This window comes from Muntiacus reevesi, chromosome 2 (genome assembly GCF_963930625.1).
Source record: "Muntiacus reevesi chromosome 2, mMunRee1.1, whole genome shotgun sequence".
Classification (NCBI taxonomy): domain Eukaryota; kingdom Metazoa; phylum Chordata; class Mammalia; order Artiodactyla; family Cervidae; genus Muntiacus; species Muntiacus reevesi.
In genome coordinates, this window is record NC_089250.1 from 279,860,117 (window position 1) to 279,881,133 (window position 21,017).

The 21,017-nt window shown below is 41.6% G+C and overlaps 1 protein-coding gene and 1 pseudogene across 1 annotated transcript; both read left to right on the forward strand.

The window, feature by feature from the left end:
* Positions 1 to 1,839: 1,839 nt before the first annotated feature.
* LOC136157718 (ferritin heavy chain pseudogene) lies at positions 1,840 to 2,742 on the forward strand (annotated as a pseudogene).
* Positions 2,743 to 6,569: 3,827 nt separating this feature from the next.
* VN1R1 (vomeronasal 1 receptor 1) lies at positions 6,570 to 8,820 on the forward strand. Its single transcript, XM_065919513.1, has one exon. The coding sequence runs from the start codon at positions 7,888 to 7,890 to the stop codon at positions 8,818 to 8,820; it is 933 nt and encodes a 310-aa protein (XP_065775585.1). The 5' UTR covers positions 6,570 to 7,887.
* Positions 8,821 to 21,017: the final 12,197 nt, after the last annotated feature.

Below are 21,017 nucleotides of genomic sequence, written 5' to 3' on the forward strand. Positions count from 1 at the left end.
ATTTATATATCTATATGTGTATGGTCTCCTCACCCACTTTTACCTCTGTTACAAAACCCCTCCAATTTGGGGTGTATTTCATATAAGATTTATAGAAATAAGCCTTTATAGTATAACTTTTCCCCCCCTAATATTTCAGTTAGTCAAATCTCGCTGAGGGAGAGATCACTTCAGAGAGGGCTCAAATTGGGAGGGGAGAGTTGGATAAGGGTGGTAATATAGTTTGTTTTCTCATCAAACAAACTTCCACGATACACGAATATAAAAATACTCTGTTTCAAACTCAGAAGACACAAATATTTTAGCCCGAATAGGCATTGTTAGATTCCCTGAGATATTTTCCTTCTAAGAATGTGAAAGTTATCTGAACAGAAGTGTTACTTACTTGATGGGTGTTTGCTGTCAGGACTCTGCATTACAGGGGTAGCATCTGTGCAGAAGTGGAAAGTGGATATTTGAACCCAAGGAAAAGGATTTTGATTTCATGATGTCATCCCTCTGCTAGGGAGTGATTATCATTTCACCTATAATTGCAGTGGTGGTATGTACAAGGGGAGTGGAGACTGCTTGTGAAAAACATTTGTGACTTGTGTATATTACTTGAAACTATTAATTTCCAACTAAAAATTTCCAATGAGAGTTACCAAAGTAGCTGGGGAACACCTTAACTAGGAAAATGAAAACGGAAAACTCAATCTCAAGGGCAGCTAAGCAGAGGACATTGAGATCCAGGTAAGGTAACGGAGGTAAACACAAGACTGTCAAGTGGATGCTGAACCATCAGGAGAGTTTCGACACAAAAATACAGTTTGGTTTTTTCCCAAAGTGCAGGGAGTTTTCTGACGTTGAAAGCAGAAATAGTGTTAGTAGAGCAAATGGAGTTTCCAGATTGGTATAAGTCAACGGGAATACTGTGTTTCAGCAAGTATTTATTGTATAACTTCTGTGTATCAGGGACTTTTTTCTTTTTTTCCCATATATCAGTACCCAAAACTTAAAATTCCCCTCATGGAACTTAAATTGTAGTTGCTGGGAACGTATAATAAACAGAGCAGCTCAGTTACTAGGTTGCATTGTATTTCAGAAGGCAATGGAAGACCCTATAGAAAAAGAAACAGGAGTAGGGACAGCGGATTAGGATGGGTTGAAATAATAAATAGAGAGTCCCCAGTAGGACTCATAGCGAAGATGACATTTGTGGAAGCAGTTGAAGTTTTGAGGAACTGTTACATATTTTTTGTCTTGCCTTATTGTACGAGGCAAGACCTCCAGTAACATGTGGTTTCACTGCAGAGAGTGGCCCTCTTCTGATTCCTGATCTCAAGGGAATATTTTTACAATCAAGTTGGAGATATATTTTCTATAGAATTAGCTCACATTCTTTATGAGTGAAGACTCTTTTATCTTGGTTTTATAAATACTTTCTCTCCGTGTGTACACATGTTTTGAGAGTCAATTGGGAACATTAAACCTTTGGCCAATGAATACTTTGGTTACAGTTCCTAAGTAAATGAACAGTAACTCACATACTCTGAGCACAGTGAACAAAATCGTGAAATGTTACGTTGAAGCGAGTGCATTATACGTTTCACAAAGTATGTTCAAGTGTTTCCACTTTATCAGTCATAAGGGAAATGAAAACTAAAGCCGACAGCCTTCGCGGAGAGTCGCCGCGGTGTGCTGCTTCAACAGGGCTTGAAGGGAACCCGGGGGCGCGTCCCGAACCCGGCCGGCCACCCAGAGCCAGCCCTCCTCACCGCTAGACGGCGCCCTCCTCCCGCCCCGAGCGCGCAGCGCCGCCGCCGCCGCCCCTCGCCTCCGCCGCCGTGACGCCCGCGTCCGCCTCGCGGGGGCGCCGGAACTGCCGCCCTCAGCCGCCAGGTCAGCCTGGAGCGCCGCGCCTCCTCTGCGTCCCTGGCCATGTCCCACCGTTTTGACCGCGATGACGTGGCCTTGAAGAGCTTTGCCAAGTACTTCCTCCAGCCATCTCCTGAGGAGAGGGAGCATGCTGAGAGACCAGTGAAGCTGCAGAACCAGCGAGTCGGCCGAGTCTTCCTTCAGGATATCAAGAAACCATGATGACTGGGAGAATGGGCTGAATGCGATGCAATGTGCGCTGTGCTTGGAAAGAAGTGTGAATCAATCACTGCTGGAACTGCCCAAACTGGCCACTGAAAAAAAGGACCCTCATCTGTGTGATTTCATTGAGACTCATTACCTGAGTGAGCAGGAAAGCCATCAAAGAATTGGGTGACCACGTAACCAACCAGCGCAAGATGGGGGCCCCTGGATCTGGCAGGGCAGAGTACCTCTGTGGCAAACACACCCTGGGACGCAGTGAGAGCTGAGCCTCAGGCTGGCTTCCCACAGCCACAGCGGTGACTCCTGGTCACCGAGGCAGTGCATGCATATTTGGGTTACCTTCACCTTTCTATAAGTGGTAGCAAAACATCTACTTAAGTTCTTTCTTTAGTACCATTCCTTCAAATAAAGTAATTTGGTACCAAAAAAAAAGAAGAAGAAGAAAATTAAAACCTCAATTACAGATCATTCCAAATGCAGAGGAAAGCATAAAATAATAAACACTGATGACACCAAACATTGGCAAGAATATAACAGTCACTGATTTGGGAATGTGAAATGGCAAGGACACTTTGGGAAAAGATTATCACTAACAATAATGGACAATACGTGAACAACAGTATGTGAACCATGAACTTCCAGATGTTCAAGCTGGATTTAGAAAAGGCAGAGGAACCAGAGATCAAAATGCCAACATCCATTGGATCATCGAAAAAGCAAGAGTTCCATAAGAACATCTACTTCTGCTTTATTGACTATGCTTCCACACACTATGAGTGTGTGGAAAACCAAATGCAAAACAAACTGTGGAAAATTCTGAAAGAGATGGGAATACCAGACCACCTGACCTGCCTCCTGAGAAATCTGTATGCAGGTCAGGAAGCAACAGTTACAACTGGACATGGAACAACAGACTGGTTCTGATGGGTCCTTTAATGGACTGGAACCTGGTGGTATGGAGTCAACAATAAGGAAGTTAAAGAGAGAAAGAGGCTGATATTCCCTGGTTTACGCAGAAGACCAATAAAGCCCTTGACACAGGACTTGCATCGCTCACGAAGGCACCAGCCGCCCCCTCGAGGGGGTGAAAGCACAAAGTGCCTTCTTGAAAGGGTCTTAGAAGCCCGGGCAGGAAAGTGAGCACGACGGGTCTCCACACTCCAGAGAATCAGCCAGAAAGAGAGAGAGAGAGAGAAGGAGAGAAAGAGAAACAAAAAAGACACAGTGACCTAAGCTCTGATGGAGCAAAGGTGCTTTAATGATTTTTATGTGAGTATATATAGGCAGTGGTACAAGAAGTTTCTTACGACCATGATAAAGATCAGAAAACCAAATGCACAGTAACTGTTACCAAGGGAACAAAGGATAATAATGGTCAAAAGGTCAGGAGACAATCCACATCTCAAGAAAGGGGACAAGACGAAGCAGTTTTGTCGTAAAAAGAATGTTTTACTAAAGGAGACCCAAGCCTGTCTCACACAATGGCCTCAGCCCTGAGAGCTGCATGCAGTTCTACTCACTTCTGGCAGAAGCTGATAAGGAACAGAGGATTTATGAGAAACAGCACGTAGGAATCCTCCCGTCAAACATTCCCTGATATGGTTCCAAATTAGAAAAGGACTGCATCAAGGCTGTATATTGTCACCCTGTTTATTTAACTTATATGCAGAGTATGTCATGTGAAATGCTGGATTGGATGAAGCACAATCTGGAATCAAGATTGCTGGGAGAAATATCAATAACCTCAGACATGCAGATGGCACTGCCCTTATGGCACAAAGTGAAGAACTAAAGAGCCTCTTGATGAAAGTGAAAGAGGAGAGTGAAAAAGTTGGCTTAAACTCAACATTCAGAAAACTAAGATCATGGCATCTGGTTCCATCACTTCATGGCAAATAGATGGGGAAGCAATGGAAACAGACTTTATTTTGGGGGGCTCCAAAATCACTGCAGATGGTGACTGCAGCCATGAAATTAAAAGATGTTTGCTCCTTGGAAAAAAAGTTATGACCATCGTAGACAGCATATTAAAAAGCAGAGACATTACTTTGTCAACAAAGGTCCATCTAGTCAAAGCTATGGTTTTTCCAGTAGTCATGTATGGATGTGAGAGTTGGACTGTAAAGAAAGCTGAGTGGCAAAGAATTGATGCTTTTGAACTGTGGTGTTGGAGAAGACTCTTGAGAGTCCCTTAGACTGCAAGGAGATCCAACCAGTCCCTCCTAAAGAAGACTAGTCCTGAGTGTTCATTGGAAGGACTGATGCTGAAGCTGAAACTCCAATATTTTGGCCACCTGATGTGAAGAGCTGACTCATTGGAAAAGACCCTGATGCTGGGAAAGATTGAAGGCAGGAGGAGAAGGGGACGAAAGGATGAGAAATTGGTTGAATGGCATCACCAACTCAATGGACATGAATTTGGGTAAACTCCAGGAGTTGATGATGGACAGGGAGGCCTGGTGTGCTGCAGTCCACAAGGTTGCAAAGAGTTGGTAACGATTGAACTGAGTGACTGAACTGAACCGATTGGACAATAAGAAATTGTCCTAATGGAGCAATGAGAAAAAAATCAAATATTTAAGAATCCACAAATTCATGTGTATTTGAATAAATGAATGAAACTCTAAATGAGTGATTAATAGAGGAAATGGGAAGTCAGTAGAATATCAGGTAAAATGTATGGACTGAGAGAGTTAGAAAATACTCAGTGGTTTTTAAAACTAGTGATAGAAAATTGTCACTGATCAGGATATTTATATGTTTTCAAAATATCTCCTAATTAATTATTAAATATAATAGGAAAAGTATTATATTTAAAGTCTAGAAGCCTGACAAAATTTAAATGACAAAAATACTCAGTTTTGAAAAATACAAACATCTTTCTCCTATACAAAACTGTGAGAAAGACATTTTCCCTAAAAAAAAAAAAAAAAAAAAAAGACGTTTTCCCTGCAAAAAATCTAAAAACTTATTCAGATAAGTTGAAAACGTTAGAGAACTAGAGGGGAAGGTTTCAAACTAGTGGGCCTGTCATGTAAAAAATGACAAGTCTAAAGAACTCAGCTGAAGGCTGAGGAACTGTTTTGTGAAAGGACTTTTATAAAGTAACATGAAAACTAAATGTAATGCATTAATTTCATTTGGTCCTACAGAAAGAAAAATACAAAGAGGAATATTGGGACAAATGATAATGTAATATGTATGTTCTTTAAATAATACTATTTTGTCAATATTGAAATTCCTGATTTTATTACAGAACTCTGATTACGTATAAGAAGTTTTCTATGCCTAAAGGAATTATGCACTGAAGTATTCATTGGTATATAGGAAAAATTTAAATTTGAACCACTCTCTGTCTTCCCTTCATTTTCAGTACCCCAGAGTCTCAGGCATAATAACAACAATTGCATTTTGAAGACAAGACTAACAAAGGAGCTAAAAGTTTCACACAGCCATGTGTACGACTTCTCCCACTTATGGGACCTCAGTGTCCTCCATTTAACTTCCACTGGGATTATTGTTCATTTTGAACAAGTGATTTCACGCCTCTGTTTCTGCCATTTGTGTTAGATGCCTTTCTCACCTTAATAGCTTTGCTCATGTGCACAATTCACAGATGGTGTTCACAGATACTCACCAGTCCCTTTGCAGACCTTGTCACTGCTATTACAGGTGACATGGTAATTACTTCCCAACAAGGAGATGAGGTCATAGAAGCACAAAGCCTTATGTCAGGGTTGAGATGCCCCTTTTCACACCTGCACAGCCGCTGCCCAGGCACCCACTGTGCTGCCGGGAAACACCAGTCAGGTAAGTAGCGATGTGCTTCAGGTAAGTGCCAGATTTTGAGACAAACTTCATTAGAAAATTCAGTCATCCATATGGAAAAAAATTCTGTCTTGGGGGATTGGAATATAAAACCATACACACACGTGTAATACAGACACATTCAGGACAGACTTTTAATTTTTTTTCTGTTTCATATTGGAGTATAGTTGGTTTATAGTGTGCTAGTTTCAGGTGCACAGCAAAGTGATTCAGTTATACACACACATATATTTTTCAGATTCTTTTCCCATGTAGTTTGTTACAGAACACAGTTGAGTTCCCTGTGCTATCCAGCAGGCAGGATAGGCTATTTCCAGGATACCCTCAGCTTTTTCCAGGATAGGCTTTTTCCAGGATACCCTCAGCATAGTGCTACCCTCATTCACCTGTATTGAGACCACGTGCCATCTCTCTTTCTCCTTTGTCTCTGGCTCAACACAGGGAGCCTCACAGTTTTCACCGTCATGGTTTCATGCTACAGGCAAATGGCCAAACATAAGACAGAGAAGATGAGCTCCCAGCAGCGGAGCTGACATCTGGTGTCTGTGTTTTCTTTTGGGGAGGGGGTGAGAGTATGTTGGGTTAAAACCAATCTGTCTTAATATGCCTTTAAAGTTCTATTCTAAAAAAAAAATAATAATAATAATAAAGTTCTGTCCTTATTAAATGAAAGTTAATATTTATTTAGAGAAAAGTAAGGTTCATTTCATCTCCAATGTCAGGGAAATTATTTAAAGAAACGTGTGGCTAACTATTGTGTTTGACAAGAAGTTACAGGGACAAGTTGGATGTTTTCCGCCCCACACCAGAAGCATTATGTATCTTCAAGATATTTTATTATTAGCAAGAAATGGCTTTAGATATCATAATCTTGGTATTTTAGGTGGTTGTTACCACAGATTTTTTAAAATTGAAGTACAGTTGATTTACAATGTTGTGCTAATCACTGCTGTACAGCAAATATATATATACACATATATATTTTATTCTTTTTCACTATGATTTATCATGGAATACTGAATATAGTTCTCTGTGCTATACAGTAGGACCTTGTTTATCTGTTCAAAAGCTTACATTTGCTAACCATAGACTTGTTCAGCATCTACAAAGACTCAGTGAGGGGGGCGGGGGGAAGAAACGTGTCTTAAAATTATGTACTATTAATACATGCCTTATTTCTTTGAAAAATTTATAGGAACTTGAGTTTTCATTTAAAATATTTGTATATTCTTTTGTCTTATGATGAAAGTCTTATTTGTCAATTATATTAATACACTTTGCATATGTTTGTAATAATTAATGCCAAATAACTGGCAAAATGTGAGTACGGACAAATGTTTAACATATCTTATTTTCATTTTTTCCCATTATTTTCACTTTTATTTTCATATATGCCTCTGTGTAACTTGCAATGTCTTTTTACAAGTATACATAGAACATCATGCTGATGGACAACCAGGAGATTTTTTTCATTTGAATCTTGATATCTAATTTTGATTAATATTTTTCAACAATTATGTGGCATATTTATATGTGTAAAACTCCTTCACGAAGCCTAGTTTATCCTTCTATCCTGTGAAATCTTTGCCTTGATTGATGTTCCTCTACTTTCTTAAAAAGAAAAAATTGGAAACATACATGTGTTTTGTATCGTACATTTTTCTTCTCAGGGTGTACTGTGGGGGAAGAGCTGTATCAGTATGTAGATAACTCCCTCACACATCTCCGCAGCCTCAGAGTTTCCTGTTGTCAGTTTGGCCACTTCCACTCAAAAAGCAGGTGACTTCATGATTGTAGTCTTCATTTCTATTGCCTTTGCACACATGAGCAAAAATTCTAAGTGCCCACTTAACGTGAGATTATACGAGATGCGGGCTTAATATTGAAAATTGAGGGACATGGTGATTATGACACACTTCTTTTCATCCTTTTAATTCTTCATTCCTCCAACTTCAGTAAAATGAGTGCCCTCTAGGCATGGATGTGATGTTTTCTTCCAGTTTGGAAATGGGGACTATATTTCTCATTCAGACAGGAATTGGCCTCATGGGAAATATCTCCCTCTTTTGTCTTTATAACTTCACTTTGCTCACTGGACATAGTTTGAGACCCATAGACCCAATCCTCATGCAACTGGTCATCGCCAATGCCACGGTTCTTTTCTCTAAAGGCATACCACAGACACTGGCAGCTTTCGGGTGGCGGTATTTCCTGGATGACACTGGATGTAAACTTGTCTTCTATTTCCACAGAGTAGGCACGGGAGTTTCCTTTAGCACCATCTGCCTCTTCAATGGCTTCCAGGCCGTTAAGATCAAGCCCAGTATCTGGAGGTGGATGGAACGCCAGATGAGAACTCGAAGATTCATTGCCTTCTGCTGTTTCCTTTGCTGGATTGTGCATATCTTGATAAATTCATATATTCTTATGGTGGTAAAGGGTCCACTGAATGAGAAGAACTTCAGTATGAGAAATAATTATGGATACTGTTCTTGGCATATGATAGAGGGTTCTGTAGGCTCATTATACACAATCATATATTTTTCCCTTGATATTACAAGTTTAGGTTTTATGCTTTGGGCCAGTAGCACTATAGTTCTCTTCCTGTGCAGACACCAACAGCGAGTCCAACACATCTGCAGCAATCGACTCTCCCCAAGACCTTCTCATGTGGTCAGAGCCACAGGCACTATCCTGATCCTGGTAAGCGCCTTGGTTACGTTCTATACAATCTACATTGTTTTGACGGTTTGGTTGACTCTAGTTGCAACCCGAGGGCAGTGGATGGTGAACACCTCTGTCCTTTTGGCCACAAGTTTTTCAGCATTCAGCCCCTTTGTGCTCATTATCAAGGACACTCGTATCTCTCAGTTCTGCTTTGCCTGTAGGGCAAGGAAAAGAGTTTGCTAACGTGATTGTCATTCTATGAGTCTGTTCTCAGTGGCATTCAAATATTTATCTCAACGTCTGTGAATATTTTGGGGACCTCTTAAGTGCTGGATATTAATTAACCCTAAAAGGAAATATATTATCAGTTTCTAATGGCCAGCATTAAGTATTTAAATAATTAAAACTTATTTTCATCAGCTGTTTTCACTCAAATAATTTCAAATTTTCCTGACTTTAAATACTGATAGCTTATTTTTTTTTAAGGTCTATTTCTCTCTGGATAATTGAGTGTGCTCTATTTTTTAAAGCCTTACTCAATTTTTGTAATTGGAAATACCAGCAATTTTAGTGAAGTCTAGATATAATGTATATACATTTGTAAATATCTATATTGAACTGCCAATAACATTTATTACATACCTAAATTATGAGTCTTTAATCTTACTTAATTCCAAAATTATCAAATCTATTTTATTGTTGTTTTTTAATGTACACATGTTCAGTGGTTTCCTTTGCTTATTTTAAAGTCTGTGAGAAAACTATCATTTATTTTATACTATTTTTTTTAATATTTAAAAGCAGTATGCTGCGGTCAGTCACTTCACTCGTGTCCAACTCTTTGCGACCTATAGACTGTAGCCCACCAGGCTCCTCTGTCCATGGGATTCTCCAGGCAAGAATACTGGAGTTGCCATGGCCATGGCTTCCTCCAGGGGATCTTCCCAATCCAGGAATCGAACCCATGACTCTGGTGTCTCCTGCACTATAGGCAGTTTCTTTGCCCATTGAGCCGCCTGGGAAGCCCATTAGCACACTAAGAGCCTCTAAACCTTGTTCCCGTTAGCTCATGGTATCAGAATATGGAGAAGCAAACCTACAGATCTGCCTCCTGACTACCTTCATAAGGCATGTAACTGGTCTGTTATCAACTGCGCACAGGCTTCCTGAATGCATGGTCTCTCCAGCCCTGCAGAGCCCATTAAACTGCTGCTGTAAGCGACACACGCAGTAAGCAAGGGCATCAGTATAAAGACAAATGCTCACTGAAATGTCAGAGCAGCATTTCACATACTCCCACAAAGCTCAGGATATGAACGAAGTGAAGAACAGAACCAGAAGAAATCGTGTCCTAGAGCAGGGCTGGTAGGTACTGTGAGTGGGCTGTGCAGTAGTGGCTTGTGTGTGTGTCCGTGTGTTAGTCACTCAGTGGTGTCCGACTCTTTGTGACCCCACGAACTATAGCCTGCCAAGCTTTCTGTCCATGAAATTCTTCAGGCAAGAATACTGGAGTGGATTGCCATTCCCTTCTTCAGAGTGTCTTATACAAGAATTATTAATTTGCATGTCATAGGTCCAATTTATAAACAATGATGTTCTGTTACTTAATCATGTCTGACTCTTTGCAACCCCATGGACTGCAGCACACCAAGACTCTCTGTCCTTCACTATCTCCCGGAGTCTGTTGAAACTCATGCCCATTGAGTAGGTGATGCCATCCAACCATCATCCTCTGCAGCCCCCTTTCCTTTTCCAATCAGTTATAAACAATGATCTCTATTAAATGTTAACCTGGAAAAAAAATGATACTGATTTGTGTTTTTCTGTTGATCATTCTTCTATATTTTTTCATTCTTTTATTTTTAACACAACTTTCTTGAACCTTGTGTTGATAACTCAGAAGAGAGCCCACCTCTTGTTAAGTGGCTTGCAATAGGAATCTTTAATATCTTAAATTAGGTTAATAGTTTTTTAAAAAATAAGCTATCTCACAAATACCATTAACATCCACATACTCTATCCTCCTTTGTATCAGTTTATGCAGTTTTCAGAAAGTTTGAAGAATTCACACCATTCTTGACACTTGTATAATTACTAATATTGTGTCCAAAATACATTAAGTTTGCCCTATCATTTGTGTTCATTTGGTCCTTTCCACCTCTAATAACATATCCCCATATTTGGTGATCAGGGTAATCAGGAGGCAGAAATAGGGGGAAGAATGGGAATTCCTAGAACACAGGCTTTGTTGGGGTTTCTGCATTAAAGGTAACGCAGGGCTGGGTTAAAAGCCTTTTTCCTAGTCATCTCGTTCCTGGCTCTGGGTTGATTTAGGACAGGAGAAACAATCGCATGCGTGCAAGTGGAAGGTGGCAGAGCCCTGAATCTACACTTGAATGGTGTGCTCCAGGGAGGCTATTTATAGTAGAAACACAACTCGTTGGCCCTGTGATCAGTCGCTGCCAAACTGACAGATACAGAATCTAAGAAAGTACCCATTAGAGAAGCAGAGAAGGACCATAACTCCAGACAAAAGGAGTTTTTACAGGTCGGCCCATAATTAGGTTTACTCTTTTTTTATGGCATTAGCCAAGAAAACATCTGTAATTTGGGGGATCAGTAATATTATCTTGGTAGAGTTGTAAAGTATACAAAAATTGTGAGAACTACAACAAATCTTGATTTATGTCTCAAGTGAAGTTTGTAGGCCCAGCAGTGGTGTTGTGGGAGGGTGAAAGATGATGATTTAGTAAAGTTCATGTAAAGATTGGTGATATTTGGGTTTAACTAAGGGAAAGGAGTGGTCATGGTCGGAGATACAGAGCTGGAAATTGTGGTGTAAATGGAGGGGCTGGCAGGAGATGGCACTCGGGACTAACTGTTCCTCTGCCCAAGAAGTAGAGGGGTTGGTTGATCTGAGTCAGGTGCCTCCTGTGGAAATCATTAGTCTCTACTAATATTTAGAATGGCACGGGAACTTCCCTGGCGGACTTGGTGGTTAGGCCACTGTGCTTCCACTGCAGGGGACAGGGTTCCATTCCTAGACCTAGATCCCATATGAAGCAATTAAGATTCAGTGCAGTTAATCTCTCCAAGATTTTCATCGAGGTAGTCATATAGACAAAACATGTAATAAAATCAAAACTAGGCACTGTGCCAGCGCTCTTTCAACATTTTGACTATCATCATGCCTCCGTTTACACGTTGAGAATCCTGAGTTTAAGGCCTCTTCTTTTACTCCATTAACCGTAGGCTTTGCTCTTATCTTTAATGTATTTCATCCTTGTCTGCCCACAATGCTACTTAGCTAATTTCTGGGTATTAGGGTGCACCGACCATCCCTGCGGATGCCGCCATGATGGAAACACTCCCCAGACTGACAGGCTCAGTAGGTTGCAGACAGCGTGGGGGATGAGCTAAAGACCAGAAGAGTAGCATTTCCGAGAGCGTGCAACGTGTCAGGGTGGGACTTCCGGCATCCTGCACATGGCGGTTATTATGACTGTTTTTGATCCCATTCGCTGGATCAGAGGTTCGAGGTCACTTAAAATGCAAGAGAGGACGAGGTCCCCACTGCACAGTGGTGGGTCTGACGTCCACTGCGGGCGCTGCTGAGCATCTGCAGTGACCTGCTCAGGTCTACCCTTTATCTCCCGGGTAGCCCCGGCACTGCTCCGCCCACACGTTCTCATGGCCGTGCTGAAGGCCCAGGCCCAGGTGAATGTCGGGTATCCAAACCCTCAGCCTTAACCCTACTTAAAAACGAAGGGCCTCCAGCTCGGGCTATAGCAGTGCATGCTCCTGTTTCCAGAACAGCCGGGCAGTTATAGATATACGGTCCCCAGTTCTGACAGGGAAGGATGAAATGTGGAAGAGTGTTACAGGCAGCGGGACATGCCTATTCAAAGCCTTGGAGGTACACGTGGGTCAAGAGCATTCTGGAAACCTGGGTTTCCTCTCGCGTCCGCAGGAAGCAGTGTGAAAGGAGGCACACCGGGATAGCAGTCCAAGCAGCTGGCTCTTCAGTAGGCGGCTCCTAGGAATCTTATTGGAAGAGAGGAGGGACTCTGAGCTGTGGTTTTCAAAGTCTTTGAGATGTTGCTCAGGGCGAGCAGACTGGGAGGGACAAGGCATGATGAAAGTGGAGGGGGAGGGGTGGGAGGGGAGATCCGGATGGGGAATACATGTAAATCCATGGCTGATTCATGTCAGTGTATGGCAAAACCCACTACAATATTGTAAAGTAATTAGCCTCCAACTAATAAAAATAAATGGAAAAAAAAAAAGAAAGTGGAGGGGGAAAACCAGTGACAAGGCCACAGGAGGGCAGTTCTGGAGGTGGACAGTTCTAGAAGTGGCAGTAGCCTGGAGATTAATGCAGGTTCTTGATGGATCTTAATGATCGAAGTAAATAACCACTCAGACATTTTGCCCAAACACCTAGGAGAATGGAGATGGGGAATTTGGTGGGATAAACAGGATTCAGGGAAGATTATGAGTTGGATTTTGGATATGGGGATTCTGAGATCCCCAAAGTGAAGCTGGCACATAGGCAACTGGATTCCAGGTCTGGAGTTTTGAGGAGGGACCCTGAGGCCTGGACCAGAATCAAGCCTGGTGCTCAGAGTAGGAGACCAGGTTTCACTGTCAGATGGATCCTGAAGAGGAATGTGGTGAAGGGCAGAACTGAACTGAGTATGGCTCCCTCAGGCTGCCTCTAGTGGGGAGGAGTACTCTGGTACAAGAAGAATCTGCCAGAGGGGAGAGCAGGAGGAAGTAAAGAGCCACGCCTGGAATGGAAATATTGTTGAGAAATGTGGATGCTCCTCTTCTCAGTAGACTCACAAACACTCCCTGTAAACAAGGGAAAGGTCAGCCAGGCTCGTGGAGCAGCCGGGGCCCAGTTATGAACAGAGGGGCCTCAGCTTTCTCAGGAAATTTCAAATTTAGAACTGGCCGGACTTAAGGCTATCCAGGCACTTAGTAACTGATTGAAATTGGTTCCAAAACCCACAGAGGATACCAGTTTTGCTTTTTGGAACTTTCTGGGATTTTTAAATATTTTTGATCCATGGTTGCTTGACTTCAGATGCAAAACTGGTAGATATTCAAAGGACCAAGCATTTTTATTAAATATCACATTTTCTTAAATGCTTAAAAGGCAGATAAGAAGTACCCAAATTTTAAAAAACTCATCACTTTATTTACACCAAAGTCATTTCCTGAAGTGTTAATCCTGTGGGCAGAATTAGCTCACCTTTTACTGTTTTTTAAAGACATACATAAATTTGCTGCTTTAGCCATCTCTAAGTACATTCTTTAGAAGCATAAAGTACATTTATGTTGTTCACAGGATTCACCCATGTTGTGGCAGTTATCAAAATTTCCTTCCTTTTTATGAATAATATTCCAGTGTATGTATACAACACCTGTTTGTCCATTCAGTGGTTGATGGACAGTTGGGTTGTTTTGACCTGTGGATATGGCGAATAACACTGACGTGAACATGGCTGTACAAATGTATCTTCATGTCCTTGCTTTAAAATGTTTTGGGTATATGCTTAAAAGTGAAATTGCTGAGTTATATGTTAAATCTGTGTTAAATTTTTTAAGATTTTGTCATACCATTTTCCATAGCAGCTCCACCATTTTACATTTCCACCAGCAATACCACAAGGGTTCCAAATCCTCCATACCCTAGCCAACTTATACTTTCTTAGAAACCTCTAAATACACAATTTAGTTTTGCTAACTAAAGTCATAAAGTTGTGAATTACATCCACAAGTCTTAATCATCTCTCAACTAGACAGCTATAACTTCTAATATCCTTCACTCATTTTATCTACCTATCTTCTCCTGTTCTGGCAATCACTAATCTGTTGTTTGCATCTGAGTTTGATGGTAGTGTTGATTTTTTATTTAAGATTCTTGAACAACATGGGTTATAACTGCCTGGATTCACTCACAGAGGGATATTTTTCAGTAAATACAGAGCACTAGATGATCTTTAGTTGAATGAATGAAGTTTCCACAAATGGGAAACTTCAGAAAGGACTTAAGCATCCACAGATTTCAGTATATGCATGGGATCCTGGAACCAATCCTCTGTGGAAACTGGAACCAATCCTCTGTGGAAACTGAGGGACCACTGGATTTGTCTTTCTCTCTCTGACTTATTTCACTTTAGCACACTGCCCTCAAAATCCAATCATACTGTTGTAAATGGGAAAATTTCCTCCTTTTATATGGTTTAATAAAACTGAATAGTATTCCATATATATGACATGACTGTCATCCAGTCATCTATCAATGGACACTTAGGTTGTTTCTGAGTCTTGGATATTAAAACTACTGCAGCAATAAACATGGGGTACAGATCTTTTTGAGATGATTATTTCAATCCCTTTAGATAAATACACAGTGATGGAATTGCTGATTATATGATAGTACCATTTTTGTTTTATAAGGATTCTTCATGCTCTTTTCCACAGTGGCTGCAACAGTATACATTCCCACCACCAGTGCACAAGGGGTCCCTTTTTCCCACGTCTTCACCAATACTTATTTCTTATCTTTTTCATAAAAGATATAATAACAGGTGTGAGGTGGTATGTCATTGTGATATTGATTTGCATTTCTCTGACCATTATTGATACTGAGCATCTTTTCATGCAGAAGATTCCCATTTTTGTATCTATTCCAGAAAGCTGTGTATTCAGATTTAACAGATAACAGTTTATACCAAAAAAAAAAAAAAAAAACCAACCCGGCAACAATGTATTCATGATGCATTTTTAAGCACGCTCATATATGTACGCTTATGTAAAACTAAAATGAGAACAATAATATAATGGAGAGAAAGCAATTACGCATGAAGCCATAAAGTGTCATGAAAGTGGACTTGAATTAGTTTTAAATACATATTGGAAACTCTAGTGCAAATACATTAAAAATTAAAAGGAACAAAGATAGCTGATATGCTAACAAAGGAGAGAGAAAGGATCATACAAAATGTGTCATTAAAACCACAAAAAGCAGACTGGAAGATTAAATAGGAAGAACAAGGGCAGTGAAAAGAAAACAGTAACAAATATGTTAGATGTTTATCCAACTGTATCAATATGTTAAACATCAATAGTCTCAATGCATCAATTAAAAGAAGGATTATCAGACTGGATCAAAAAACAGGACTCAGTTATATGCTGTCTCCAAGAAACCCACTTTATTTATTTATTTATTTATTTATTTATTTATTTAGAAACCCACTTTAAATACAAACAGGCATATAGATTAATAGTAGGGACTTCCCTGGTGGTCCAGTGGTTAAGACAGCCCCCCCCCCCCCCCCCACTGCAGGGAACATGCATTTGATCCCACATCAAATCCCTACATACTGAATCCCACGATCCCACATACCGAACAATCAAAAAATAAATAAATAAATAACTGTACTAGTATCAAAACAGATTTCACGTAAGCAAAGTTATCAAGAATAGATGGTCTGAATGGGTCTACGTCTATTAAAGAAACTGAATCAATGATGAATATACTTCCAAACTTCCTGGAAATGCCATTTGCCCAGATTGCTTCACTAGTCAAATCTGACAAACATTAACAAAGAGATTATTCAATTCTCTAATTGTTTTCAGAAAACAAAAATGAGGAAATAGTTTCACACTAATTCCATGAGAAAAATACCAAAACAGACAGCACAAGAAAACCACTGATCAATACCTCTCAAGAACATAGTTGCAACAATCCTAACAAAGTTATTGGTAAGCTGTTTCAAAAACTGCTGGAAAAGAATTATACACTGTGACCACCTGAAAATGATCCAAGGAATGCAATGCCAATTTAACATTTAAAAACTAATTAATATAATCCATGTCATCAGCACGTTAAAAACCAACTCTTGGGGACTCCCCTGGTGGTCCAGTAGCTAAGACTCCATATTCCCAAGGCAGGGGCCTTGGGTTCAATCTCTGGTCAGGGAATGAAATCCGACAAGCCTCAAACTAAGAGTTTGAAGCTGCAACTAAAGATCCCACATAGCACAACTAAGACCCGGTGCAGTGAAATAAATTAAAAAACAAACAAACAAAAAAACAACTCATGATCTCATCTATTCTGACAAAATCCAACATTCATGATAAAAATCTCATGATAACCTAAACACAGAAAAATATCTTCAAATTGATGATCTAAGTAACATCCTACACCTACTATCATGGTTACAAGAGAAAAACTAGAAACTCTCCCTCTACAATGAAGAAGGCAAGGATGTTCCCTCTTACAACTCCCTTTCAATTTTATATTGGAAGCCAAAACAAAGGCAATGAGAGAAGGTTATATAAAGGTATACTGATCAGGAAGGAAGGAATAAATCTTCATTCTCAGGTGACATGACTGACTAGTTATGTAAAAAAACAAAAAACGAGATGAAGAAAAAAAAAATTCTGGACCAAAGAAGAAATTTATAGCAAGGTGTCAGGATACAAGGTTAATATACAAAAATCAACCATGTCAGTATCATCAATGAACAAATGAATTTGAAATTAAAAACCATGTACACAGTGCCCCTCAAAGGGGGGAAAAAAGAGGAGAAATACTAAGTTATAAATCTACCAAGACATGCACAAGAAGATCTACATGAGATGAAACTATAAAACTCTGACAAAGAAATCAGAAATTCCTTGGTGGTTCAGTGGTTACCACTCCTTGCTTTCACTGCAGTAGTTGGCCTGGCTTGGATATCTGGTCAGAGAACTAAAATCCCTCAAGCTGAGCAGTGTGGACAAAGATCAAACACCAATAAAGAAATCAAAAAACTAAATAAATAGATACTTTATATTCATAAATAGGAAGACCCAGTATTGTCAAGATGTCAGTTCTGCCCAAATTCATCTATAGATTCAATGCAATCCAGATCAAAGTCCCAGCAAGTTATTTTGTGGATATAAATAAATTGATCCTAAAGTTTATACAGAGACACAAAAGTCCAAGAATAACCAACACACTACTGAAGAACAAAGCTGGCAGACTGATACTACTCAACTTCAAGATGTAGTATCTAAAGTAATGAAGCCAATATGGTATTGTTGAAAGGATAAACTGATCAATGAACAGTACTGAGAGTCCAGAAATAAACTCAAAATACACTCAACTGATCTTTGACAGATAAGCAAGCACAATACAATGGAGATAAGGGACATTTTTGTAATAAGTGGTACTAGGACAACTAAACATCACATGTCAAAAAATGAACCTAGACACAAAACTTATACCCTTCACAACAAAATTAACTCAAAATGGACATAAATGTCAAAAAAAAAAAAAAAAGCTTAAAATTTACTAAGAAAACAAAAACCCAAATACTAAATGAGAAAAATCCCTTAACAGACACCATGCTGAAAGAAGATATGCAGATGACAGATAACTATATACACAAAGCAAGGAAATGCAAATTAAACTGAAAAATACACAGTGTTACATACCTGTAAGAAGGGCCAAAATCCAAACATTCACAACACCAAATGCTAGTAAGGGTGTGGAGCAATGCACATTGCCTTTAACTCACTGCTGATTTTCACTCACTGCTGATCGCAATGCTCACAGAGGCCACCGTGGATACAGAAAATTGGAATCTTGGGAAAGGGTCTTGTAGGTGTAAGACTAGTGAAACAATGGTGCCCTGCAAGACTTAGGGGCCTCGGGGGTCATGGCACTAACGAGGAAGGCTGCACTCTGCCTAACCATAGTAACTGCAACACATGAGCAAGGAATTTAACAAAGGAGTGCCCATAGTCCCCGTGTGAGGAGGACATAGCAGCCTTGGGGAAAAGGAGAAAGGCAGAGCCTAACTAAGAGGGTAGGGTTGGGTGTGAGGGTCTTATCCAGCATGCATACAAGTGTAAAGTTCTCCAGCATGACATCAAGGTACAGGTATATCTGAGCCTCATCAAGAAGACACCATTTCTCCTGAGAGAAGTACGCAGTCACACCTTCAAAGGTCACACTGCCCTGGTTTAACAGGGACAAATAAAACCATGGACAGTCTCACTCCTAAAACCCACCCTCTAACCTGCCACACATCTACACTATTGCCCAATCAGATGGAGCCACCTGAGACCTGGGGAAGAAAACCCTTCCTTCCCCCACAATAGTAAAAAAGACGTTTACCAGTTTTCATAATAAATAGACAAAATAAAAGACAATTACAAGCCTAGCCTGATTAACCTAACAATATAAAATAATTATATACAATTTGGGGGGCGGGGTTCAAGCAGAGTGACAGCAAGGAGATCCAACCAGTTCATCCTAAAGGAAATCAGTCCTGAATATTCATTGGAAGGACTGATGCTGAAGCTGAAACTCCAGTACTTTGGCCACCTGATGCACAGAACTGACTCACTGGAAAAGACCCTGATGCTGGGAAAGATGGGAGGCAGAAGGAAAAGGGGACGACAGAGGATGAGATGGTTGGATGGCATCAAAGACCCAATGGACATGAGTCTGAGTAAACTCCGCGAGTTGGTGATGGACAGGGAGGCCTGGCGTGCTGCAGTCCATGGGGTCACAGAGTCGGACACGACTGAGTGACTGAACTGAACTGAATCAAAGTGATGAAGTTAGGTAAAAGAGCATACACGCACATGTTTTCATCTGCCCAACCAGCCTATGTCTTTTGGGAAAGACCCTGTTTTCTGATGTGAACCTCCCATTGCCTCCAAGATACAGACAGTCATTTCAAGCCTAAATCCTGCTCTTTATTCCCACTGAAAAGGAAGCAGACCAGAACTTACCTAAACCAGCTAGACCTCACCACACAGAACATGCACATACTGGTATGGGATCCAGGACAATTGGTGGAGGGAAATGGGAACCCTCTTCTTAGAACCCGACCTGAGCTCAGGCCCCTGAGTATGGGGTTCTTCTGGGTCCCAAAAACAAAGGGCTGGGAGAATGGCAGGTGAAGAGCCCCAAGACCCTCCTCAAATACAGATAGGTGTGTGTGAGGGTGAGAATGAGTGAGGGATTGGAACAACCTCCACTTGCCCAAAGTGCTTCTTCAGTCTCTGAAATGTGTTAGAAAAGGCAGGCTATGAAGGGCAGTGACCATGGCGGTGTGTCAGAGCCTCACGCACTTTTCCACACGCTGGGTAAGGCCTGCAGGCCCACCCCTATCCTCTGAACCAGGCTCCTCTCCCTTTCCCTAAGGACAGCTCGTCCTTCTCACAACTGGACCTCTGCCCGGTACCAGAGCCAGGTAACCTCGGGTGGACTGGCAAACCAGTCCTCCGTGCCTCTGTTCCCAGTGCAATCTATCTCTTACCAGTAGTGACTATGGAAGAGTCACAACTTCCCTCTGCCTCAGTGACCTCATCACCCGCTGAAGTCTGTGCTTCCACTGAACAGGCTCTGGAGCAATTTTTAAATTTACTTTTAATGGGAGGATAATTGTTTTACAATATCCTGCTGGCTTCTGCCATGGAGTGTTTTTAAAAGCCTAATTCAGGTGATGTCCATCCTGTGCTCAAACCCTCCACCTCTCCCAGCGCCATAAGAAGGGAGGTACAGCCTCTCATCTGCCACTCCAGGTGAGGCCTGGCCTCAAGCTTCCTTCCTCACAGAAACAAGCTGGGCTCCGGCTCCCTGAATGGTTCTGCTTCCGTTGCATCTCCAAGCCTCACTCACACGGAAAAAGAGAAACGACCCCTGAAGGTCTCGCTGCGCTGGCGCAAGGGTCTCGGGGTAGAGTGACGTGGACAGGCGCCTCTCACCCCTGGCCTTCTTAACTCGCTGTGGAAACAGGCAGAGGAGACCCCGGAGCACGCCTCGCTCACCTGAGGCGCCGCGTGCCTCAGCGCAGGCCGCCCGCCATCGTAACTTCCGGGCGGAGCATCGTAACTTCCGGGCGGAGCGAGGCAGTGAGGGTGGAGCTTCCGGGTCCCACTCTGCGCGGAAACTCCCTGCAGGCGGCGGCCCCGACTCCAGAACCGCCCAGGTTCCAGGCACGCAGCGCCTCCATTTGCGCCCCTTGTCCCGTAAGCCCGCTCGCAACACCACAAACCAGACCTGACCAGCTCCACAAACCTCACCGTAACCAAAACGGCCGCCACTTAGGACCGGGAAGTCCCTCTCCAGGAGGTTCGCGATCAGGGGAAAGCCCCCGACTGGATTTTCAGTGGGTGAACATCTCTGCCCTGATCCGAAATCCTTCTGGGAAACGAAGTGCAAAAGCCTCAAGGAAGGATGCCCAAGAAGCAACTGCGAAAAAGGCAAGCAGCACCCCAGGAGCACTGGGAACCGACCTGTAGTGCTGGGAGGGGGCTCCAGCCTTCTTAAGGGGGCTGGGACCCACGGGGAGAGGAGTATAGGAGCACTTAAGAATCTAACGTTACTTATGGCTGAAGACTTTGGACATGACCTCAGGCACCTT

Excerpts from the sequence above, each read along its gene's own strand:
- VN1R1 (XM_065919513.1), top strand. The coding sequence starts at position 7,888 with ATGGATGTGATGTTTTCTTCCAGTTTGGAAATGGGGACTATATTTCTC.